Raw genomic sequence first — 27,603 nt, forward strand, 5'->3', positions numbered from 1 at the left:
AAAAAAAAATTAAATTAAATGTTACTTAACCTCTGATGATGCTGTAAAATCACCAGTGAATTACACGATCCTCGCACGCTTGAACTAATAACTTGCAAGAAGAAAGAAGTGATCTAGCAGAGAGCACCGATATAGTGCCGGCCAAATACCCTCCGAAAGTTAAGTTAGAACTATTCTCAACTTTAGAATGCTAGAGAAGGGGAAATTATGCGTACCTTGATTTGTGAGGGTATTGGGGTTTTTATAGTAGTAGAAGGTTGGTCTTTCTTCCTTGATGTAGAAGTCTTTTCCTTATAAGACTCTACTTGAGTAATCCCAAACGTGATGGGCAAAACATTTCCTTGTAAAATGGGTCTTTCATTGAGCGTATCTTCCAGAATTATCCTTCTATTAGGATTCTGATTTCCTTTAGGATTCTACCAGATTTCAAACGTGTGTAACAAGTATTTTAAGTCATACTAGGCCCTAAGCTCTCACCTATTGTCGACCCATGGGCTAGGATCCTTCAGGCCCAATGTAGCGAAGGTTCATCATGCTATTTTTTACCCCTTCAGTTGCCCCCTTCACCCTATGGTCCGTCATGATTTAGGTGGTCAGAGTAGGGTGACGGTTCAATTTTAATTGGGGTTGATGACTTGACTTGTATTGACTTTTTATATGAAGGAAGCAACCACGGTATTACCATGTATTGACAAGTAGGACCAATATTTCTCAATTGATAGAACAAGGAGGCCCACTCACCGAAAGACTCCATTATTAGAAGAAGAAGGACAACCACTCAGCCGAATGAAGCTTGAATGAAATGGGGTGCAGTTTTCAAAATTTTATATGTGAACATGAGAATTGAGAACTTATTGGATGCCATGCCCATGAACGTTGATGCTACCATTGAAGTTGCTTTCAATTTTGAATAGGTCTGACAAGTTTGACTCATTAAATTAACGCGGTAATGACTCATATTTTTGATAGAATTATTCAATGTGAAAAGGGAAGTAAACCACCACTTCATTTGTTACCTTCTTTTTTTTTAATTGATCTCGAAAAAATAATAATTTTTTTTCCTTTTGAGTAATCTGTCAACTCAAAAGTTATGTTTAGTTAACTTAGTTATTTTAGTGATAAATAAGGCTAAAATGTAAATTATATTTCTAAAGTTTTCTATTTTTTTAATTTTACGGTTAAATTTTGTTTGGATAAATAGTTCATCCATCTATATTTTTGGTTAAGTGCCATATAAGTTGTCATGCATGTTTAGTTTGTCTAATAAAACGATATCATGTCATTTTTGTAGCCTAATTTTTTTAAAATAACTAAAAATAAATAAATTACAATAAAACAAAAAAAAAATGAAAATGATATGACATCATTTTATTAAACGAACAAAATATGCATGACAAATTTATGTGACACTAAATAGAAAATATGTATCAATGAACTACTGAAGCAAAAAGAATAAAATTTTAGAATGTAAAATTCAAATAAACTTCTAGTGTAAAATCCAAAAAGTCTCAAATTTTTAAAAATGTAGTTTAAACTTTATTCTATAAAATATAAATAAACATGTTAGTTGTCAATTTACGACGTTTAACTTTTAAAGAACTACTTTCTCCCAAAAAAAAATCTTTTAAGAACTATAAAAAGTTTAAGGACAATATTTTTCATCAATTACAAGTTATGTTCAGAATAATTGACAAATGTGTTGAGTAAATCCAATAAAAAATTGACAATTGTGCTATTTATAAGCAATATTCAACAAACTTTAGGGAATTCTAGCATTTTGCCTTTATTTTTAAAAAAATTTAGTAATATATCCATGCTTTGAAACTATTTAGGTCCATGTTCCTGTTTTGAAACTCGATTGGTTTAAAATCGAGTTATGCCAAATGAAACTTAAAAAAATAATAAAATAAAAAAAATTTGTGGAACTCAAGTTCATGGAGCTCGAGTTCCATTCAATGAACTCAAGTTCCAATTTATTTTTTTTATTTTTTTTACCATTTTTTTTTTAAGTTTGATCGCCTCATACTCGATTTTCTACAAACTGAATTTTACATTGAAACTCAATTTTGAGAAAAATCAAGTTTTAAAACAGGGACATAAACCTATATAGTTTCAAAACAGAGATATATTACTAAATTTTTTAAAAAATAAAGACAAAATGCTAGAATCTCCCAAACCTTAAGAGCCCATTTAATACATATGTTTAAATAACAATTTTTAATTTTTTTAAAAATACATATGAGTAAAAAAATATATATTATTTTTTAAAAATTAAAAATATATATTTAACCACATATACCAAACTCTACTAAATTTTTTTTTAAAAAAGATAACTGCTGCCCTAAGTTACGTGTACTTGGTTTGCTATTCTTTTCTTTATAGGCTTCTGAAGAAGATATATGGCCCGTCGATGTCATGTCTCTTTCATCCTTGTGTGAACCGAAGGAAAAGAAAAAAAACAATAAAGTTTCGGGCAGTATGTCAGTTTGACTCAAAACATATTCAATGAATGTCATTTGTTAAAAACTTGAATATTGTGTGTACTAATGTGATATTGCAGTTGCAGGCTTGCAGCGTGGAGGAAAACGAAGAAATTGCATTCTGCATACATAGGTGACAGCATAATTGAATGGATGGTTGATCTGGCTGTAAAGCATTTATCAAAAGGCGTACGACACAATAATGTGATGTGATCTAGCTGGAAATCAATAAAGTTTAGTTGTGAGTTGGAACCGTTTCGTATTGAAATGAAGTTTAACAGACTTGTCTTCATTTAATGATAAAAATTAATTATTAACACCCACATTAAAACTATTTTTCAAAAAAAGAATTTTTATGATAAAGAATTTTAACTTTTTTTTTTGGGTATAAAGAATTTTAACTTTTTTTTTTCAGAAAAATAAAGAATTTTAACTTAATAGTATGATAAGTTAAAATTCTAGAGTTATAAAGGTGATGTACTTTTAAGTCCTGCAATCAAATACGAACATACAACTGTATTGACCCGTACAAATACAAATAAAGATACTTTCTTCCCGAAGAGAACTAAAGTTAATACTGTGAATTTAATTTTAATTTTTTTAAAAAAACCTAAGGAATTGTACTGGCATGTCAAGTGATTAGAAATGTCCTCCTTTATTGAGTGTCCTGTTAGTAATGGCTTATTTGAGTTTGTCTTGAGAGGAAAGTGATGCGGTAGTCTGATGTCTCCAGAGAAATGTGCTGAAACTTTGAGAGTTCGTTTAGTAAGGGTTTTTTAATAATATTGTTTAAGTATTGTGAAAGTATGTGTAAGTAAAAAAATATTATAAAAATACATATTATGGTATTTAAACAATAAAAACTGTTGTTTAAACAACATTACTAAATAGACTTTGAGTTTCTTATTTGCCCAACTATTGTTTTGCCTTCAACTGTGGTGGGCTTTGAGTAAGGTCCCCCCACCCCCCCCCAAAAAAAAAAAAAAACCCATGGCCATCAGCCCATCACACGATGCCCCTTGAGAATTACAACTATGATTTAGATCCCAAGTTTTAACTATTAATGTTGGTTTTAAGCTAATTGCACAATTTAGAGTTCATTTGTTTAAGTGATTAGCCAATTAACACTAGCATGCATGGATTACCACCTTTGTATTTCCCAACTCCAGCACTTGAAACCTCAACCCAATTACGAATAGACCCACAAAATACAAACTTAAAGACAATTAAGTGTTTAATTACATGAAAACTTTGGCGCGGAATATGTTAACACGTTAAGATCCTAACACCCTCATTTTGAAAAATCCACCTACCTATCATAAAGAGAGTTTGATTTGAGGAAGTCATCGTCAGTGAAAGATAGATCTTGTTGAGTTGTGAGAAAGAAGAGAGAGAATTGTTATCAACTAATCATCAGTATGGCAACATTATCGCTCCTATGATTGACACAAACCAGTCAAGTTTGAAAGGGAGAGGAGAGTGAACAATTTGAGTGGATGGATGAATTGGAAAATCAATTAATAATATTAATTTTTTTCATTATTTTTAATGTTAGTTTGCAAGTGATAATATTAGTTCCTTACTTCCTTAACAGTAACAAAATCTTAACTTATTAATAATAGGTTTGCAAGTGTCAACATAATTTATTTATTCTGTTTAATTTTTTTTATGAAGTGAAAATTTAAAAACCTAAAAATTTGAAGATTTTTTGAGAAATTCTTTAGAACAATCTTATGTACTCAAGTACCAAAATAAATAAATTGTACACTTATCTTGCAATTTAATGTGAATGACATTGTTCAGGTGGGAATTCATCAACAGATGGAGAAATTAACCAAAATCTACCTAAGGTCTTGATATTATAAGTCCTTTAAAGGAATATCTAATCTGGAGAGTGAATTTTTTTTTTTTTTTTGGAGTAGAAAATCATCATACGTTTTATTAGAAGTCTACTTAAATATATACTTTTGGATTAGGTTTTCAACCATTGGAGGGTCTCTTCTAGTTTAAGCCAATAATGAAAATCATCTACCTCTCGTGCATATCTTGCTAAAAACATGTGCTATCTCATTCCCTTTCCTTCTAACATTGCTACCTCACCCCAATTTCTTCCGCAGAGCTTTCGGCTTTGGGCTGAATGAACCACCTTCTTTCATTTCATATGGGCTTTAGGCCACTAATACTAAAGCCCTGTGGGTCCAAACCCTTCCACTAAATTCTACTTCATGGGCTCATACCATACCTTCAATGTAAAACTAACAACAAAGAGGTTTTTAAAAACTATTTCTCCAACATCAAGGAGAGAACAATAAATTATACTCAAAGTAAAATTTGAGTATAATATAAGTACAATGAAAAATAGTTTACTTGTAATCAAAAGTTATCTCTAAACAAACAATACCAAAAAGGAAAAATGCTTCTAAAAGCTAAACAACGAGCTTCAATGAATAAATTTATCTGTTAACCCCCAAAACAAATAAAGAAAAATAAAATTTAAAAGTGAAAAAGGAGGTCATCCATTATCTCACAACAATATTTGCAACTGTAAGTGAAAATAATGGTCACCAATCACTATGCTTCTCTTGCTTCTTTAGCAAAATTTGAGTAAAACTAAAGTTCGTTACCAAGTATTTTCTTACAATCCTAGATAATCTGAAAATAATATAGTGTCTCTCTAGCAATATTTTTTTTCTATCATTTTAAGTTTATTTACTTATATACAACTTTTATAACCTCACTCTTTTGTAGATAAAAAAATAATTTGACCAACTTTTAACGAATGAATTACAATACAAGTATACAACCACAAAAATCATAATCACAAATGATAGTCGTACCTGCATACTCTATCAAGTCACTATGCTTATCCAAAAAAAAAAAAGTCACTCCCATACGGTATTAGCTGCTCCAGCCCCATTGTTGTAGGCTTGTAGCATGTCAATTTTTGACCAATGAATCCCACATCGATGAGCAGTGCACAGTCCTCCAGAGCTTCTGAATTTGGGCTACACGACCCAATTTCTTTTCATTTCATATGCACTTTTGGTCCATTGGGTTGTTGTTTTTTTTTTTTTTTTTTTTGTGAATAAGGGGTCGTGCATGTAGTTGACCTCGAAATAGGCCCATTACTACTAAAGCACTGTGGATCCAACTCCCTTCCACATGATTCTCCTTCATGGGCTTGTAACATAAGTCCACCATTTTTTTTTCTAACATAGTTGAAATTATTCACTTCAAGAGGACCAAATCTCTTGTGAGGCTCAGTTTGTATTATTGCGGGTATACTTCAGATTTTGCAACATTGAGTAGTGCTAACATTCTCATAATCCTCATCTTAGTTTGTTTATTTTGAGTAATAAGACTTGGGCAATATTTATATATGATAATTATTTTTTTGATATATATATATGATAATTTTTATGAATTTATTAATAAATTATCTTTGATTTATTGGGGGAAAAAGAGTGTAAGTCTGCAAATTGTTCTTTCTGGGACTAAATTTATATATATATATATATATATATATATATTTAACGAATCAAATTCAGTTCTAGGTTGTGAGCCTTTGACAAACAAGCTTATGAAATGCATGGAATGGTAACACTAGTGTATGATTTAGTTACAACATAATTAATAATGTTAAATTTTGTGGTATGTGACATATACCAACAGGTGATTTTTTGAAGCCCATATTTAGCATGACTTTCATAAAGTGGAGAAAATAAATTTATCTATAATAATTACAAAATATATTACAGAGGCATTTGTAATGAAACTTATGTGGAAAATGGAAATAGAGAGATAAGAGTAAGAGACTCTTACTTTTGACTAGTACAACACATGATCCCTAGATTGTCCATGTATACTATACTCTTTAACACCTAAAACATTTTAACTTGCTTCTTTTTTTCTTTTTTTTTGGATATCATGCTTCTAATTTGAATGAAGGGGAAACAGCAAAAATAAAATAAAATAAATATTTATAACAAAGAATAAAATAAAAAATAAATAAGAATCATCTTGGCTTTAAGTTAGATTGGCCCTATAGCATGGAAGCCATAGGCTGCCTATTTGTAAGAATCTTATCATTCCTATGGATTGATAAAGAATATGCAACTACCAAATTAAATAAATTGTACACTTCTCTAGCAATTTAATATAAATAAATAGTTCAAATTATTTTTATTTTTACTTTTAAAAATAACTTCATGATAGAGGATAAATACCATCAAAGATTACCCCCCCCCCCCCCCAAAACCTCCTTTTTCGCATTTGACTTGTTTTGACTAATGGGCATAAAAAAAACTTCTCTACCAAATAATTTTTCTAACCGTGAAATGTGAATCTTTAACAATCAAAGTTAGCCAACAATATTGAAGAGGTGATTAGTAATGGTATCCAAAGGTTAACTATCAATTGGCTTTAGGTCTAAGGACACTTTGCAGGGAGTTGTCAAGAGCTACTCATGAGTCACCTATAATTAAACATTCTTAAATCATTCTTCCCAAGCATTTATTGTAAAAAAAAAAATCCAAATGTGATTTTTGAAACCATTTACCCTAAACCAAAAAAAGAACATTAAATTTCAAAATATAAAAAGGGATTCCATCCTCTCACAAAAATATTCACAGCAATCTAAATCGGTGGCAGAGCTAGAAATTCAATTAAGGGAGGGCAAGATTTAAAGAAAATATTAAAAAAAATAACTAAAAAATAATAATCAATATCAATACCCAAACAAATAAACAATTGTAAACAGTTGTTATTATCATACAAAATTTAATGTAAATGTAAACTATAATTTATTTTTCATACCAAGTTAAATTTACTGAATAGTCTTTGACTCTTTTTTATATTTTGAAACTGTTGCATAGCCACTAACAGTCAAAGTAAAAAATTAATCTAAGTACATAAAGTTTAAGCATCTAATTTAATTCTTCAAAATAAATTGAGAAAATAAATTAATCTAAATATGTTAAAAGTATAGCAATAACATGTAAAATTGTATATAAGTATGTGAAAGTGACAGACAACTAAATGTAGTCTACCACATAGGATAGTTGTGAAAATATGTGTAGTATTGATTGAGGTTCTAGAATAATTCAAATAGTTGTGAATATAAATATATTATTTTTTGGAGTTAAACACTAAAGTACAGTGTATGGTAACTAACAAACTGACAACCTAGACAATATAAAAGCTTAAAAAAGAATTTATATTACTATGGTAACTGGTAAGTAGCATGAATCGTAAAGCTTTTCCTCCTTTTATTTTTGTGTATTGGGGTTGTTTTTCTATAACAAGATTGACTACCTTTTTAAATATTTTTTTTCCAATGTCAGGCAAAGTATTTAAGAATACCCATGAGACTTTTCAGGAGGAGTTAGGGTTAGTAGGTGTCAGCCTCATTTGAGTCACTAGAGTCTCCACCAGCTAAGTCTAAGAGAGCCCTGATAACAATGAAAGGTTTTCTTTGTTGAAGACATATCAGTGCCACAAAAGCATAGATCTCTCTCTCTCTCTCTCTCTCTCTCTCATAGTTTATCATTTCAACCATAATGTCTTTGCATCAAGACTCACCTCTTGTTATTCAATTTCTAATTCTTTTGTTATTCCATTTGTTTTCCAAGAACATATTGGTAAGTCCAAATCAGTTTAATTAGGGTGTTGGGTACAAGTTGCAAATTGACCTACTACTATGTACATACAATATCACAACAAAAACTTTTTTAGGTTTCTACAAACTCTTCATACTCAAACCTTAAGGTATTTGTTCCTAAAACATATTGGAAATTCTAATTTTAACATAATTGGCTGTTAAAAGGTCAATTTTCATCTCTCTCTACTTTGTTCATTCACATGGGCGACTGACAATAGCCTACACTAACTCCTTAGTGTAAGCAAAACCTATTTATTAGGAGTTGAAACTAAGCCATATAATTTATGGCCTTGTCTTTTTTTAGTTGCTTCGGTCTTTATCTTCTCCTCAATATATATATATATATATATATATATATGAGAGCATAAGCTCTTATTGAAATGGACTCTGAGAAATAGAGAAGCATCGATAATAAAGAGAAAGACATATGTATTAGTATCATAAAAAATATGATACGGTAGATGACCACCTGAGAAGATGCAATTCAGATATAATCTATCTCTTGTATTTCTTGATGAATTTGTATATGATAGTGCGATAGCCTTGAAGGACTCAAAATGGTGGTTTTGGTCAAACTTAATTTGATGCTTTTAATGTTTTTGGCCCTTGAATACTCACTTCATTAACAAGAATCAAACAAAAGCTAGCAAGGTCCATACCATCTCATTCTTCTGGTAATTGTTTCCCACAATGCGGCATATGTGGCTCCCACCATAACATAATGGCTCTTCGTCGTCAAATGTGAGTGATGTACAATTACTTTCATATGAATCCATCACTTTTTCTCTACTAATCACAAGTGACAACTTCAAAGTTGTGTTGTCTTGGTTTCTTCCACAAAACTTCAAATATACCAATTAACTTCCTGCATATCTCCCTTGATAGCTCCCATCATATTCAAGGCATATCTCCCTCTAATAACATAGTTCAAGTCACTTTCTTGATATGTATCTTTTTCTAATTAACAGTAATGCGTGAGATTAATAGGGATATATTAGTTAATTATGTATTTATTTGTTTGTTTGTTTATATATATATATATATATATATATCTATATATATATTAGTACATCTTAGCGGCATTAACCTATTGGTAATACACACCTTTTTTTTCGAAGCACATACCTGGACTGTACAAGTGCAGTTACAGGTCTCATCAAGAGCACCTACTTATAGGCTTATAGCAAATGCCTCATGAAAATAATCTTAACCCCACATTCAAGTGGAAGTACACATTTCAATTTTCACCAAGTAAAAATTTCAATTTTCACCTTGATCAGGGCACACGCAAGTCTCACCTAGCATAAGTCTGTTCCTCATCAACTGGCAAAATGTTTTTCCAAGGTCCAAGGAGAATATGACATTTATTTTTTTAAGAACTTATGGTTGTGGCTGGCTGGCAGATGGGGCAGGTTTTGCACTTAACCCTCAAGTACATTGTCTCTAGTCCTTTTGGAGTATTTTAATGCGCGCAGTTATATTGGTTAAGAAGAAGTAGAAGAAGAAGACGAAGAAGAGCACCATAAAGGAATAGTGGGGTTGCCATTTAGAAAAAAAAAATTGTATAAAACTTTGTCAAATGCATTTTAAGCGATTTGATTCAAATGACTGGGAACTCTTTCCTCAAAGCACCCATTAATAGGTGGTCTACAGACAACAATGTACTTCACCATTCGATGGTTAAATCTTCATCACTCCACCCAGTGTAAGAGTAAACGTCATACTTCCCATCAAGCTTCAATAATAGAACTTAATCTAACCCCACTGCAAAATGAATTAAACAAGCTTAGTATCAAGCAAAAACTTTAAAATATTTTTCCCATTGTCCACAAAACGTTTAAGAATACATAATGAAACATATCATGCCATGGTGTACTATCAATATAAAAGCAAATACATTAAAAAAACAAAACAATGCATGCAAGCTTTAAAAAGTTGATGCCTTCTCGAAACAACAACACAACAATCAACTCCCTTCAGTTAGGCAATTGATTTTGGTATGCCTTTTTCAAGGACAGAGGTCCAAAATAAAAGGTTGAGAGAAACCCCTATTTGAAACTCTATGAGAACTTTCCTCAAGCACTTGGCATGCCTTCATTTTAAAGCCATGATTGAGTTGTCGTTACAAAGAGCATGCCAACTCATTAAAACAACCAAGGCAAAAAAGAAAGAGAGAGAGTGAACTTTTTGACGGCCTTAATGGTGTAGGTTAATACCGTCGTCGGAGCAGAGAGCGGCTGGAATTAAAATACCATGCTTCTTATATTGCTTGGAGTTTTGTTTAGTAGTGGTGGCTCGATCGTCCTTGCCAAATAACAATAAATATAAAAAAATTTAGTTAGTTGTCACGTTTCAGAAAATTAGCATCTTGAGTGTCTAAAACTCGTGTTCCAAGATAAAACTCGAGTTTTTAAGTCTGGATTAGTAAGAGGGTGGAAAAAAAATGCACGTGAAAATCGAGTTTTAAAGACGCGACAACCATAAATTGCACAAAAACGCCGCTATAGGGTTTTAAAACGTCATTATAGGGATTAAAAATGCCACTATAGGGCTCCAGACCTGACACCTATAAAATTTTTCAGGAAAACGCCGCTATAGGACTTTAAAACATCACTGTAAGGCTTAAAAACGCCACTATAGGTGAAATTTTTTTTCCATAAAACTCGAGTCTTAAAGACTCGAGATCTATGTGGCATTTTCACATTCGAACGGATCTCAAGTTTTAGAAACTCGAGATGCAAAGCTACACAATGCTAGTTTGCTCATTCCCCCGTGGTGGCTCTGGTCTTGTAGCTGGTTTGGAAGGGAAAGAAGTTGAGAGAGAAGAAGCTTACAGATAGAAGCGTAGAAAGAGTTCTAAAGTGTAGAAAAAAAAGTGTTTGTTTTTTCTTTGTTCAAATACATGACCTGCTTTACCAGTAACAAGTATTCCCTTAAATTATATAAATTAAGGTGAAGATCAAAACAACACTAATTTAATAGTTCAGATTTAGGTGGTACCATACTCCCTAAAAGAAATTGGAGTGTATGGTAGAATGACCCAGTTTTGTAATATCATGAGTTATCATAATTTTACGATTATAATATTATTCTTAATATATTTTTATTTTTTTTATCTATACTACTATTTAAATGGCTTTCCCTATTTAGGATTCTCATTTTTTTTTTAATTTAAAAATATCCTTACATTCTTATATTTAAATAGAAATAAAACTAAAAGACAATCTGGAAAAAATACAACTCTAACTCTAATTTAATCACTTATAAATTAAATTCTCAAAATAAAAATTATATATATATATATATATAAATACAGGTTTTTTTTTAACAAAATAAAAACCTAACACTTTTTCTTATAATAATGTAAACTTTTGGAGTCACGGAACTATGCCTTTGTTTAAAAAAAATACTCCCTCTGTCCCACTTTGTTTGTCCTGTTTGAAAAGTCAAATTTTTTAAGGGAAAATCATTTATTATCTTGTCTACCTTTTAAAAATGTATAAGTTTTCAAAACTACCCTTAAATAAATTTATCAAAATATTGAATTATTAATAAAATAGGGGTATAATAGGAACATTAGTAAATTAAAGACTTATATTTTTAGAAACAGGACAATATTTTGGGACATCCAGAAATAGAATAGAGGACAAACAAAGTGGGACGGAGGGAGTAATTGTTAGAGTTAATATTGTGTTGGCAAATTCAATGGCAAAAGTTTGAAAATTAATTGCAAACATTCCCATGCATTCATTTAAATTGAATTGAACTTGTAACAACTCAATGAGGTTGAAGATCCCATTAAATAAATAAATAATGAGGTTGAAGAGCTAAATGAAATATTCAAAATGCTGCATTTAAAATCTAGATCGAGAAAGATTGACTACTTCGAGTGAGTGCGTCAAAATTCAAATTTCAAATCCTCTAGAGGATCTGAATCCAAGAGAGGTTCGCCTAAAATTAACTGGGTTCGGCTTACATCCAGTTAATTTTTTAACAGGACATCTCCATTACTTTTTAACAAACGGCTGAGATTAAAAGTAAAGCCACGTCATTTTTCTTTTGGGCAAATTAACGCCTGGCAAGGTTTCTTCGAGTGAAAAAACACACTGACATAAGGGTAACTCAAATTGCAGAAAGCCTGAGATCTATCTTCGTCAATGTCTATATTTTTCTTCTTCAGATAAACTAAAAGAAGTCCTTTTCAAAAAAAAAAAAAAAAACTAAAAGAAATCCAAAAGGGATCCACATCCTTTCTTCATTCTATTCTTTCGCTTGTAATCAAACGGTAAGGTAAGCATAATCCCAAAGGCCAAATCTCAGTCTCAAAAGAAAAAAAGACAGAGAGAAGGCCTTGGTTTCTAATTTATCAGTCCACGCTATTCCCTGGATTGAATTCAAAAATCAATGCTGACTGGCCTCCAAAATCAAAGACATATATAGAGACTTGAAGCTAAAAATGGAATACTTGTTAAAACTCTGTATGTGATCAAATCTATGAATATTTTCTTTTTTTCTTTTTGAGTTTCTGTGAAGACGTAGAAGACATTGACGAAAATATCTCAGATTTTTTTTTTTCGATTCTTTTATTCAAATAAATTCCCTTGATTTCACTAGCAAAGAATGAAATCTTCACATTATGTAGCCTAGTCACTAAGGCAGGCGTAACTAAACTGGATCCGAGTAGGAAAAAGCGTGGTAAAGACAAAACCTTCTCTTCATAGAGGAAAAGATCTCGAGTTTGGCAAACGATTTCAGGGGTAGTTAGAGGCTTGGACTTGAAGAGGCCCTTCATTGTCTTGGCAGTCAACGCTGAACTCTGAAGAAACCACTTTCTTGTTGCTTCAGAGGTCTATCCTTTCTTTTTAAAATGACGTGTACATCTTTTTTAATCTCGGCCGTTTGTTAAGTTTAATAAAAGTAATGGAGATGTCCTGTTAAAAAATTAACTAGATGTAAGCCAAACCCAAATTAACTTGCTACTCAGTCATGCAAGATTTCTTAGAATTTGTCATATTTGATTTTCCTAATTATTTTTGTAGTCAACCAACCCTTAATTGCACTCAGATTTTATTTGGATATTCTATGAGATATTACCATATATAATGTTGACTATTTATTTCAAGAATAATAGTTTTGTAATGTACCAATTTTATAATAGTTTTGTAATATCATGAGATACCATAATTTTAGGATTATAATATATTTTTATTTTTTATAGAAATATTGAGGCTATTTTTAGAAGATTTAAAATGTCGGATAGAAATCATAGAATCACATTAATTCTTTTCGCTTCGCTTTCTCTTTCTACACATCAACATGTTTTCTCAATCTAAGATACCAATTTTATTATAGTGTTCGATTAGAATACAAATTTTTTGTACCACATTTTAGATATCTTTATTAGATGGTATGTAAGTGTATTATATCAATGGTTCTGACTTCATACTCTAATATTTATTTTTATTTAATTTACTTCTTACTTCTTTTATTTTACTTTTATTGTGTAGTATATTTAATTTGAATGTAACTACTAAAAGTAATCTCTTTTGCAAATGGGCTTATATTTTCAAGAATTATCTCCGATGGAAATTGGAAGGTCTTAGCTCAAAAAACATTAGTAACTTAAATTTCTTGAATAAACAAGCCTAAATTTTTTCAATTCACTAAGTTGGAGTTTGCTTAGGTCAAATTGGACTGAATTTGCAGTACTGTTCAACTCAATCCAATCCGTGTTATCTTTAAAAGCATCCTACCTCGTGGGAATTGGGTTGGCACCATTTGGGAGACCTAATAAAAATAATTAGGTTTTATACAACAATTCAAATCTTTAAATTAATTAATAATTACAATTAACATAATTGAACCCAATATATTTCAATTTCTTCAAAACTAAGGCTCAAAATACGAAAAGAAATTAAACTATGACATTCATAAAGTTTAAACTAAATCCCAAAATCCAAAATAAATCAAACTAATAAATTGAAGAATATAACGTATTTTTTAAAGTATAAAAAGTATTATCCCAACAAGTATTACTTGTCTATTAATTTATTTTTCAAACTACTAAATTAATAGACAAGTAGTACTTGTTGTCTTGTTGGCATTCCAAAGATAGACTATATCTTCATGTCTAATGGGTTGAGCATGTTGAAAGAGTAGCCCATTACCACCAAAGCCCAGTGGTCTAACCCCTTCCACACAATTATCGTTTATGGGCTCATTTAATAAGCTCACCACCACAGGTCCTTCTCCTTCATATTTATTTTTCATCACAACCGATGTAATAGATATGATTATGACAAAAGGAGAAAAATAATGGAGAAATCCATATATTTAAAGCCAATCGTGCATTAAAAAATATTTTTTTTTGTTATAGTTCAGATTGATTATCAGTTTACAAAACAAAGGAAATACCAGAAAATTTCAGAGGAAAATTACTTTAAAAAATGGCAGCCAATCCCTTAATGACACATCTGATGATTATACCCATATGTTTGCATGATGACCACAACATGGATTTCAAGGATAAAAAATGTAAAAAAGAGAACAAAAAATAATTGTAACAACCACATGAATGACTGAGACCATTCTACGTTAAACTACATGACCACTAATTGGGACAGTAAAAGATCACTAGCATTTGTAGACAGATATTGCAGGTTCTTGCAAATTTATTGCTCATGTAGAAATACAAGGTTCCTGTAGGGCCCAAATGATTTATGGGCCAGGCCCGTCTACCCGGGGAGAATCCAAAGGCCCAAGCCGAGGAGGGCTATGGCCCAATCTCGACAAGATAGCCTATGGGTACCGCCGAGGGCAGTTCAGTCCTCGGCAGACCCAAAAGTTCCCCCCCAAAGAGAGGGGTGAAAACGGTATAGGACTGAAACTTGGAAGAAAGATCTAAAATATCTAGGAAAAGCTGCCCTTACTGCCATTTAATACTTTTAATCTGGCATAGCCGCATTCTTTGGCTTTTACAACCACCCCCAACGACTTTGGGTATGGGCTGATGGGACAAATATCAACCTTGGAAATGTTGACCCTACACGTGGACGAAGGACAGTGGACACAAGCGAATATAAAAGGAAAAAATCAGTAACCTAGACCGGGCTGGGAAAAATGGCCAAGAACCAGAGCCTCCCAGCCCACCTCGAAGAGAAAGACTCCAGGGGTGAAGGAAACTTGACTATACATATAAACTACCCCGAAAAACCCACCATCTGGTGACTAGGGCCTAGCTTTTCAAACCCACGCTCTACAAATGACATTGTCTGGGCCTTTTCATGCGCGAATCCAACACTGGTAGGTTCGTCACGAATCATGTCCTTACAATTGGCGCCGTCTGTGGGAAAGGCTTGTGTGTTGGTATAGGCGGTGGGTAGATAGAGTTTCTTTGTTATTTCTAACCGTTGGTTATAAAGTTCTAGTACAAAGTTCTGCTAGGGGCTGCGTTTCTTGACTAGGGGCTTGGTTGAGGAGCTAACTCCCCTAAAGCCAAAATCCCACACATAGAGAAAACTAGGTTTTGGACAGAACCAAGGCATTGCATGGTCCTCGGACCCAAGCCTATGGTAAAACCAACTACCTGGATGATGAAAACTAGGTTTTGGACAGAACCAAGGCATTGCATGGTCCTCGAACCCAAGCCTATGGTAAAACCAACTACCTGGATGATGAAAACTAAGTTTTGGACAGAACCAAGGCATTGCATGGTCCTCGGACCCAAGCCCATGATAAAACCAACTACCTGGATGATGAAAACTAGGTTTTGGGCAGAACCAAGGCATTGCATGGTCCTCGGACCCAAGCCTATGGTAAAACCAACTACCTGGATGACGAAAACTAGGTTTTGGACAGAACCAAGGCATTGCATGGTCCTCGGACCCAAGCCTATGGTAAAACCAACTACCTGGATGATGAAAACTAGGTTTTGGACAGAACCAAGGCATTGCATGGTCCTCGGACCCAAGCCTATGGTAAAACCAACTACCTGGATGATGAAAACTAGGTTTTGGACAGAACCAAGGCATTGCATGGTCCTCGGACCCAAGCCCATGGTAAAACCAACTACCTGGATGATGAAAACTAGGTTTTGGACAGAACCAAGGCATTGCATGGTCCTCGGACCCAAGCCTATGGTAAAACCAACTACCTGGATGACGAAAACTAGGTTTTGGACAGAACCAAGGCATTGCATGGTCCTCGGACCCAAGCCTATGGTAAAACCAACTACCTGGATGATGAAAACTAGGTTTTGGACAGAACCAAGGCATTGCATGGTCCTCGGACCCAAGCCTATGGTAAAACCAACTACCTGGATGATGAAAACTAGGTTTTGGATAGAACCAAGGCATTGCATGGTCCTCGGACCCAAGCCTATGGGAAAACCATTACATGGGCTTTAGGATTTATCCGAGGAGAACTCTCCACTAACAATTGGGTTAGTTCCTAAATTACGAGGATTCTCAAGTTTGTTTTCGGATCTGCAGCCCCAAAAGGATCGATGCAGTATAGGACGATAGGTCGCCTGAAAAACAATCTGAATTCTCTGCTGCTTAGTCAACCCTTCAGAGGGATTATTCAGAGATTGTCATTCTCAGACGATATTCTCGCACTTATCTCAGAATGTTCAATTGTTACCTCGGTTAGTTTCCTAAGTTTATCTTACTATGAATTATCGTCGTAACACTTGGTAGTGTTGGTAAATTAGAATCAGTTGGACTATGTTCCCAGGTTCCCCGCTTTAAGCATCATTGAGTAAACACACACATGGAACACACTCTTTCACAAAGTAGTGTTGCAAAGAGAATAGTATTCAAAACGAGTAAATAAATTTCCCTTTTTACTAAAACAAAGAAACAGTATAGCGTACAATGAAAAACTGGAATCAGTTTATGTCAAAGCTCACTACATAATAGAAAAGAAAGATACAAGAGAATAAGATAAAGCCGAGGAGGCAGCACAGAGGAGAGGTTGGCTACTGCTTCAAGACCTTATTTCTTCCTCGATACTTTCGTATGCCCGTAACTCAGGCAGCAAAAGAACCCAACTTGAGCTTCACACCGCAGAAGGAAAGGTGCAGGGAGCCAGAAGTTGAGGAGCCTTTACTAAAAATTTGCCTGCAACAAGGCAGAGGCGCTGGTGGCGGAGAATCTTTCTTCTGACACACCAAAGTTCTGGCATGAACAGAACCTGCTTTGGATTTTAACTAAAAGAGGGAGAAACGCCCTTTCCCCTCTGTCGAAACGGGATATTCCCTCGAATTTACATCTCCTTCGCCCGTACCTCGCTCGTTTGAGTCTCAGGAGGACACAGCGCCTTCGTGGCGGAGAGAGTTCCTTTTTCCCAACCCTCGCCTCAAACATGATGTACTAAGGGAGGAAACTGAAGGATTCGTGCGCAGGTAAAGCAACTCCCTCTCCCATTTATTTAAAAAGATAAGATAGTGGCATTTAATTCGTGCAGTGTCCCAAGGAACGCTACAGACAAAATATTTCCGGCTCGATTTCCAATGCCGTCTGCGACCCTGAGGTTAAAGGAGCCTCGTAAGGGCGCACCTCGAACACTGGGACGCCAAAAAGTACTGCGTGACTTAAGGCTACGGAAATACCTCTTAAAATTGTGGGCCCCGTAAATTCGCGGCCCAGGCCCGTTCTGCATGGGGGCCCAGGGACGGAACCAAGGCCTTGCATGGTCCTCGGACTCAAGCCTGTGGGGAACGTTCTCGGCTCAAAAACTGTAAAATGTTAAGGCCAATAAAAGTGTTAGGATGTTGGTGGGGCACTCCACTATTCGGTAGCCTAAGGAGGCTGTTCATTTTGGCGAGTGATATCTCCTCGGACGATTACTTCCTACACCACATCGAGCAATTAATTAGTGTCTCGGCTAGTTTAGGGGTAAGTATCCTTTTTCTTAGGTCGGCGACGTTGTGCCAAACAATCCTATTCAAGTTGTGGGGATATCTTTTTCTTAGCAAGTATTTTTTAGCCCTATGTATCATCGATCTGAATGCTATATGATTACGCCGAACAGCACTTGCAAATTCGTAATAACGCCATTTTTCTAGGATAAAAGATTAGGGCTCCAAGTAGTGTATTCTAAGGTCGGCGGTATTGTGCCGGGCCGACTTGGTAAACTTATCATAATGCCTCTTTCTTTTCCTGCCTAAGGGGAGTTTCAATCCTAAGTACCATCCGTTTGGTTTAGTATTATGAAACCGTATTGTTTTTATAAACGCCGAGTAAGATTTTGCTTAACTGGGACTTTGGTCCTCAACGTCGGTCACGGTTTAAGAATAAAAAGAATTCGCTCGGTTGTATATCATTGCAATGCGCTATTATTTCGAGAATATAAAAATAGAACATGAAAAATAAAATGATAACAATTTTTATTAATACGAAAAATTATTACAACGTACAAAGAGGGGCTCAAACAAGCCTATACAAAATGTGAACTGCCTAAGCAACGATAACATCCACGGTACAGATAAGTAAACAGTCAGGCGCCTTTTAAACTCGTTTTCTAAGTCTCTTCAATCTCTGCCTCAGTACTGCTCATATTATGATAAGAGCCTACTTTGGGAAAAGATGAAGGAGGAGGAAATAGTAAGGAAGAAATCAATGAAGAAGATGGAGGATATGAATAAAGAAGATGGAAGACATGAGTAAAGAAGGAGGAGAAGAGGAGAGAAGAAATGGAAAGAAAGAAAAGGAGCAAAAGAGGGAAAAGAGAAAGCACCAGAATGGATCTGGTGCTGGGAAGACTAAGAAAGGAAGGCGGAGAGGGCCACCAGTGAACAAAGAGAAGAAGAAGCAGGGACACTTAGTCCCTGCCTCGGTTCTGACTCCTAGCACGCTGGGGCCATACTAGGTATGCTCATAGGAGAGTGGTTGGTACTGATGATGGGTGTTCTCGACTCAGTCACGCCGAAAGTTTGACGTGACGAGTCCCTGCTTCGGATTTTGACTGAAAGAGGGGTGAGGTTGATTTTGAGTCTTCGCCATCCCTGTCCCGATCGAGCCATAATGAGCTTTATTGGAACGTGGCGCTTACGGGAGGGGTATGGCTCCTGCATCGCTCGTTGTTATAGTAAAGTGTATCACGATTTAGTGTATAAGCCAGTGGGTAAAATGAACCCTAGGGGAGACCAAGTATTTCAAATCTCAGAAGGATGACAAGGGATTCTTCATAAAAACAATAACCTCCTCCCTTCTTTCTTATACAGAGGGCGGAGTGGGGGGGGGGCATTTAATAGGTACAGATCTCCAAAGGAATCTGCAAACACGAACATGCCGATTCCACTCCTCTACCTCATCAAAACCAACCGTCGAATTAAAGTAGTTCCGTCAATAGAGGGCATTAAAAGCGCGTTTTGAATACCCAAACGATAAGAACGCATCAAGAGTAAAGTCAAAAGACTGTCTCGCGGACCGGTGCATTTCTTGGGCAGATGAAGAGCCGCCAGCATTATTAGAAGGCCGAATTGATTGGGCCGTAGGAAGAGGCTCGGTGTTACCAAAACCCCCCTTTCCAACCAGGAGGTTGGACAGTAGGGTTTTAAGGGGCTATTGTGGGGCCCAAATGATTTATGGGCCAGGCCCGTCTACCCGGGGAGAATCCAAAGGCCCAAGCCGAGGAGGGCTATGGTCCAATCTCGACAAGATAGCCTATGGGTACCGCCGAGGGCAGTTCAGTCCTCGGCAGACCCAAAAGTTCCCCCCCAAAGAGAGGGGTGAAAACGGTATAGGACTGAAACTTGGAAGAAAGATCTAAAATATCTAGGAAAAGCTGCCCTTACTGCCATTTAATACTTTTAATCTGGCATAGCCGCATTCTTTGACTTTTACAACCACCCCCAACGACTTTGGGTATGGGCTGATGGGACAAATATCAACCTTGGAAATGTTGACCCTACACGTGGACGAAGGACAGTGGACACAAGCGAATATAAAAGGAAAAAATCAGTAACCTAGACCGGGCTGGGAAAAATGGCCAAGAACCAGAGCCTCCCAGCCCACCTCGAAGAGAAAGACTCCAGGGGTGAAGGAAACTTGACTATACATATAAACTACCCCGAAAAACCCACCATCTGGTGACTAGGGCCTAGCCTTTCAAACCCACGCTCTACAAATGACATTGTCTGGGCCTTTTCATGCACGAATCCAACACTGGTAGGTTCGTCACGAATCGTGTCCTTACAGTTCCCAATTTACTATGGAAAATATAACACTTTATTTGATTCGATGATTTTTAAAAAATGTTAGTGTAGTGTTGAAATCAATGAAGCAGGGACTTATGAGTAGGCCATCCACATAATAGCCTGTTTGTGTAATAATTTATTCAGGATAACTAAGCAAAGATAAGTGTAAAGTACAAGTAAAGATGAATAGTTTCTAATGTATTGTGCCATGTTGAAAAGAAAAACACCCCAGCAAAGAGGAGGGATGAAGTACTTGAATTTGTTTCCTGTTCTAATGAATTTTAGCTCCCAGTTGAAAAATAGCTATAGAATAGCCCTTGGAGACATAATGACCAAATGTTACGAATAACTTGATGAAAACAACTATAATAAGAAAGAAATACAAGATCACTTATGAACAAACATATTTGGTATTTGGATTTAAAAGAAAACATAATTAGAGAAGAGAGTAGGAGTAATAGGAGTTCAAGTTCAGAGGTACTTACTACTTACATTTTAAGATATCTATTGCTTGAAAATGGGAAATCTTGGGACACCAGTCATCATTCCCCTTGGCATATCCTTCCATAAAATGAGGGCAACAAAAAGTCAGCAACATCTATAATTTGTGGAGACATTACATGGATGCAGATGAATCAACATACTGAAATCGTGAGTACTTTTTTCTCCTTTTAGGATCAAATATGAGGGCCTTCAATAGCATATAAAGCTAAATTAATTTGCAAAACTGCTAAAAAGATGTTTTACACGTAATTAATGTATGAAGGCCTTATACTATAGTAGTGTCAACTCCAGAATTCTAATTTCCAGAAAAATGCAAAACTCATGATCCACCAATATTTATGAATTCTGAATAATAGCTTAATTCTAATCACAACCATTATTGATTTTTTTTTTTTTCCGTTCTACTTATTGTAAATTTCGATTTTCTCCCTGAACAATATGTGCAAGAGGTTGAACACCAGTCACTAACCACTATGATTTTTTTTGGTTCAAAGGAAATTTTACGGAAAATTGAAATATATTACAAAGTAGTCTCTTGCAAATTGAAGCCATAGCGAAAGCCAAACAAATGATACCTCAAAAAATCCATGTAGCAAGCTTCAATGTATAAGCTTATCTATTAAACAAGGCAACAATATTGTCATCATCATCATTGATTATATTGTCAGGCAAAGATGACCTTTCACCACCAAAACAAGACAATTTCCCACTTAAAATCAAATATTTCAAAGCTCATCCAATTACAAGTAACAGATAACAAAAGTTTTATTTGTCCATTTTCTAATCCACATTTCCAAAATCCACACTCTCTTACATTAAAATACAAGCATAAAAATCATGAATGCGAATGACACCTACATGACATAATAAAAGAAAGGTAATTGGTCGCACATTTTGGTGACCTCAAAAGATAGGCCCATTACTACTAAAGCCCGTGGGTCCAACCCCTTCCACACTATTCTCCTTTGTGAACTCATACCACAACGTGTCCTTCACAGACTTGTGCCTTTTGACAATATTGTAAGGTTATAACTTGGAAGTGGGATGTTAACCAAAAAAAACTTGGAAGTGGGAAATAGTACTAGGAAGATATCCCTAGGTAGTCCAATTTGCTTGGATACAAACATAAGTGGACAATATTGTTGGGCTCAGTTTGTATTCCTACTTGTCTACTTTGGATTTTTGCAGCACTAAGTAGTGCTAACATTGGTAGAATCCTAATCTTAGTTTTTTTTTTTGGGATAAGGAATCTTGGTTATTTTATTTGAGTGATTGATGTGGGCAACATTTACATATGATTATTTTTAATTTTTTGATTTATGTATATGATAACTCTGATGATTTTATTAATAAGTTATTTTTGATTTATTGGGTACAAAGAATTAATGGAAGTTGCTACCATGCATGCCCCCGGCCTTTGTAAGAAACAATATAACATGTGGAAAATAGATTAATTAGGTTATGTTTCCTTGTGAACAAAAGAGTAATTCAACATTCAGCTCTTTTTGGGACTAAATTTATATACCAAAAGAATTAACAAATCAAATTCCATTCTTAGGGATGTGGATCTGTGACAAATAGATTTATGAAATGCATAAAATGGTAGCACAAGTGTCTGACTTGGTTACAACATTAGTAATGATGTTAATTTTTAGCTATTGATTATACTATCTTTTATTTTTTCTCTACTTCTTCTTCTCTCTTTTTTTTTTGTGGGGGGGGGGGGGTAATTCACTATACAATCTTTAGCCATCAAAATTAGCTGTCAATATTAAAGAGGTGATTTGTAATGTTAACTAACGACTAACCATCAACTAGCTTCAAGTGTGAGAATAGTTTGTGGGGGCGTAGTTGAGAACTACTCAGAGTCTCCTATAATTAAACATTCTCAGATCATTCTTCCCAAGTCTTGAATATAAATCCCAATGTGATTTCCAAAATCATTTTCCCTAGCCAAAAATAGATAATTAAATTTCAAAATAAAGAAGGGCCCACATCTTCTCACAAAAATATTTGCAGCAAGCTAAACACTAGCTACCAACCAACCATTATGATTTTATTATGGTTTTCTTGGTTCAAAAATTTGAGTAAAAAATTAAGTAAAATGCACAGTAGTTTTCTTGCAAACTAAAACCATCTAAAAACATATTCACGCTAGTAGAACACCCCCAGAAACAAAAGATGCCTCTAAAAGTTATGCATCAAGCATCAATGTATAAATTTATTTGTTAAGGAGGAGTCATCAATAATGGAAGCATTGATATTTATTTGTTGTGTATAACCAAATGATAGTCAGTGTTCATGCAAAATAGAAATAGAAAAATAGAAAGAAAAAAAAAATCACACGGGAGAACACAAAGATTTACGTGGTTCAGCCATAGGCCTACATCCACGGGCGGTGTTAAGGAAAAAGTTTCACTAAGAAAATAGGACCAATTACAAAGATAGTATAAATGTGCTATCACAAAACCCAAACACCAATACACCTAAAGAGCACTCTCACCATAAGCATGTGAGAAGAGAAACCTGTAATTTCTCTTAAACAAAGCACCACTTGATCTTTTTTTTTTTTTTTTTTTTTTTTGAAATTCTTGAACTCTATTTTTTGTCACACAACAATTAACAAGACCACATATATATAAAAGTTTAGGTTTGCAACATGAACCAATAAGGTTGGCTAATCTTTGTGTGGAGCGCAAGTGACGTGGTGGACACTATTTGAAACCAAGTACACGGCAACATTACTTAAGCATTGTCAAGCCACCAACTCAACAATCATCATCATCATCATCATCATTGATCACACCGTTAAATCAATGATACCATTCATCACAATAGTAACAAGGCATTACTCTTCAATCAAACATACGATAGCTCATTCCATTGGAGAAGATCTTCCAATCCTCATTACCAAAATCCACTATCTTAAATTAAAAGCATGACTGCTGATGATCTACATGACTTATACCAATGTAGAGAACTGCATCAAAAGAGATATCCCAATCATTATCTGTCAAGTAAAATATGGTATTGACCAAAAAAAGAAAGTTGAATAATAACAGTAAAATAACAAGACAATTCTTAGTTACCATTATTTCTGCAAATGAAAACATCACCGTAGTTAATTTTCAACTGCCCTTTGACATTTTCTTATGTTTGCACCATTGCTATGTCCATAAACCCATCCACACATGTAAGAATACCTGCACATAAAGATTAAAAGGCATCATAAATGCCTGTAAATGTATGTTTTCATAGTCCATACCGAACAAATTAAAGTGGGGTGCAGCAAGCACCATTCAAATGTTTATCTACAAAGAGTAATTCTAAAATTCACCACTCGCCTTTTATAGCCAAGTGGTATTTCTTTAACTTTCAAGGATGCACCCTATCTTAGAAGACTGCCAAGAAGTTCTGTTTCACCCCTTCCCCCTTCCCCTTCCTTTGGTTTGTATCTTGACAGAAAATTTTAATGGAGAAAATGGGAGAGGGCAAATGTACCATACATGGATGTCACTTTTATCTAGATATCTTGATTTTTATCTGTTTTTCCTCCTCAAAACTCTAAGTAATATTGTCTGAAGTACTTGATCCCCCTTTGGAAATTGTTAATAATTTATCAAACAATGAGTAGTCAACATATGTTCACTAAGTTGCAGGTTAAGAATTTTAGTAAAGGAAGGAGAACTCTATATGTACACTTTGTAACAAGCGATGACTGTGTCAGCAAGAAAATTAATAACAGGGAAATCCAAGCTCATTTTGCATTAAAAATCGTTCTGCTATTCAAGCTTAAAACAATTGTCAGTTTGCAAAATGAAGGTTATACCAGTAAATGGCAAAGAAGTCCTTTAGAAAAAGGCAGCCAGTCCCTTTCCAAAGGAGAGCACCTGAACACATGAAATTTTTTACGAGACATAGCTAATGCTTATAACCATATCATTGCATCTTAACCACAACTTGGCTTTTTGGAAAATACTTTTGAAAAAAGAACCATTCAAATCTAAGAATATGGTCATCATTCAATTCTTTGTCATTATCTTCCGTCTCACAACTTCCAAGTAAAAAATTTAGAGCCGAAGCTATTGCCGCCGGTAAGTCCTCTACATTGTCAACAGAGGCGACAACTGCTTTAAGTAGATGCTTGAAAGCTCGAGCAAGCATCTCATGGACACAAAGTGACTGTATATGGGGAAGTTTTTCTGCAAGTTCAACGTGATTTGTACAATGAGATTAGGACCAACAGAAACAAAACACTGCACATTTACTAGTTTTAAAATCATCCCCCTCCAGGTTTTCTAGAGACCAAAGTCAGAACGGCATTGATCTAGAATGTTGTTAGAGGAGGCAGGGAGGAAGAAAGAAATAGAGGGATTGTTTCTTACCACTTGACCCAAAGAGCGCATCTGTAGTCCCCTTAAATGCATGAAGTCAGTTAATGTATGGCCATCAACTGGAGAAAGTTCCAGTGACCCAAAATCTGTTACCTAAGAAAACAAGATATCTAGTTCATAACCCTGCATATAACCATTGCAAACTTAAGTACATAGCAAAACTCAGTGTATAAAAAGAATATTACCAGTTTTGGTAGTGCAACTTCATCATAATACTCATGTGCCAGCCTGATCAGCTCATCTATTGACTGTTTGAAGAAGCAAATTGAAACAGTTAGTCCAAAAGATAACAAGAAACAACATTGGTACCATAATAACAACATTACAACAACCAAAAAAGAAACAATGAAACGTTCTAACAAGAAGAGGAAAGAATAAAATTTGAACGAAAATTCACTCCAAATCGGTTTGGAACAAAGTTCTTACATCCTTCTAAATGGTGATCCACATAATCATCTATGTCTACTTTTAATCACATGACTTATTTAATAGTCATGTAACTTCTTTCTTTTTTTATACATACAGTAGGATTTGAAACCTAAGGCATCTGCTCTATGATAATATCTATTGAGCATCAGGCCAACACACAAATGAGTTTCTTTTTATTGTAGAAGGATTCGAGCCCAGGTCCTTCATTCAACAATAAGACACTTTACTAGAAAATACACATTGATGGTCATCCACACCACATAATGGGTTTAAGTAGTTTCCTCCAACCCAATTTATTTTGTAAGAAATTTCAGTTAAAATGAACAAGCAAAATAGCACATATGTACTAAAATTGAATCAACAGGTTCATAATGTAACAAAAATTATTAGAGTTCCAAAGAAACCTTTAAATGAAGACCAGTCCTAGTTTCTTTCAGACTCAAGAAGGCATCTTCAGAAATTAGCTTCTCCGGTTCTGCTACACCTTTGAGTTCACCATTGCTTAGCTCTCCCAAATCAGTTTCCGAATTCAGATTGCCAGGTCTAGAATCATTTTCTTCCTTATCAGTGCTACTTGCACAATTTTCTTTCTTTTCCCTCTTCTTCAAAAATTTAAACTGCTTTCCAAGACCTTTGACCGAATGTTCAGCCCCATTATCATCATCTGGGCTTTTAGACTTGTTTCCTGTTGGACTTTCCTGCTTTTGTAGATGTTGTACCCAACAAGAACCAAGTTCCCATCTTATAGACCTCTTAGAATCAATGGGCATCTCCTTTAACTTTTTCAAGCTCTCTTTAACTACTCTTCTGACCAGACATCTGGACACTTCCATGCCGTCCAAGTTAGACTGAGGTGACCAACATCCTCCTGATGGTTCAGCACTAAACTTATGAAGCAGAAACCTCAAGCTGTAAAATAGTTTTGTATTCAATCAGTCCAAAGGGTAATATGCATGAAGCAACAGTCGGCCTTTAAAAGTATATCTTAAACTCTCTAAAGCACTTCAAAAGTGCTTGATCATTACTATTGAATCCAGCATAAGGGAACTGAACTAAATCCATTGAGAATTGTTTTCAGAGCCAAGTAATCTGCATTTCCACATGCATATTTATGATTTAGAGGATCTAAAGCTATGCATTACAAGAACATGCCTAACTTTTCAGAATTTTCCATATTTATGAGAGGAAAAACCAACTCTCTTTTAAGTTTCAAAGGAGTTGATCAGAAATTAGGAAAATGATCCAACTATTGATTTCCAGACAAAGGAACTTAAGAGTTCTAAGCCACCAATCATACCCACCGCATCATGTTGTTCAAAGGCATACTGCCATTTTTTGGCTAAAAAAGCTATAGAATCCTTTTTAACATCTTTTATATTTGTATTACCAGTCATTCACTTACAAAGCATATTAACTTAACGAGTCTGATTATCATTCTTTTCTTTATTTTTTTCCTGTTTTCAGTGAACGTCCTCAACATCATTAATATATGATGCAGATGAGGCGACCTGTACATTATTAAGACCTGCCAACAGTATTGCCTAGCATGTGTGCAATATGTGCATGCAACTACAAATGGATCAAAACCAGACTCTTTAGTAATGAGGGCATTAGCTTATGGATCAAACCTGTTAATGTTAAGAGCATTTGCCCCACCATCTGGTTGATCATCAATTTCAATATCTTGAGTGTGAAACTTTGCCTTCTTCACATTACCAACAACCTTTACAGTAGCAGTGTATCCACAATGCCTTACATTGACAACACCCAAGGAGGATGTATCCTGCAAAAGTTTCAACCACTTGAGAAAGTTTGGACATGTGCAACTACGATCAATCAACGGCATCAGTTAGGGGTGATGACCTTTCCGTGTTAAGAGCATTACAAGGACAAGGAGAAGAACCAAAGATAATGGATAATTAGGAAGTGGAATAGACA

General features: G+C 34.8%; 1 protein-coding gene across 10 annotated transcripts in view; it reads right to left on the minus strand.

Annotated features, from left to right (window-relative positions):
• The window catches only part of LOC115966030 (protein TSS-like), a 54,946-nt gene that overhangs the window by 21,012 nt on the left and 6,331 nt on the right, over positions 1-27,603 (minus strand). For 2 of the 10 annotated variants that reach the window (XM_031085363.1, XM_031085362.1), the window contains exons 9-14: positions 27,294-27,448; positions 26,070-26,574; positions 25,422-25,484; positions 25,228-25,329; positions 24,672-25,044; positions 23,932-24,045 (exon numbers count right to left, since the gene is read on the minus strand). In XM_031085363.1, the coding sequence (XP_030941223.1) occupies positions 24,946-25,044; positions 25,228-25,329; positions 25,422-25,484; positions 26,070-26,574; positions 27,294-27,448 (924 nt within the window). In that variant the 3' untranslated portion in view covers positions 23,932-24,045; positions 24,672-24,945. Of the gene's footprint in view, positions 1-23,203; positions 23,823-23,931; positions 24,046-24,671; positions 25,045-25,227; positions 25,330-25,421; positions 25,485-26,069; positions 26,575-27,293; positions 27,449-27,603 lie in introns of those variants that run through there. The other 8 variants (XM_031085365.1, XM_031085364.1, XM_031085369.1 and 5 more) reach the window with 8 other exon arrangements.

Source organism: Quercus lobata, chromosome 10 (assembly GCF_001633185.2).
Source record: "Quercus lobata isolate SW786 chromosome 10, ValleyOak3.0 Primary Assembly, whole genome shotgun sequence".
Lineage (NCBI taxonomy): Eukaryota > Viridiplantae > Streptophyta > Magnoliopsida > Fagales > Fagaceae > Quercus > Quercus lobata.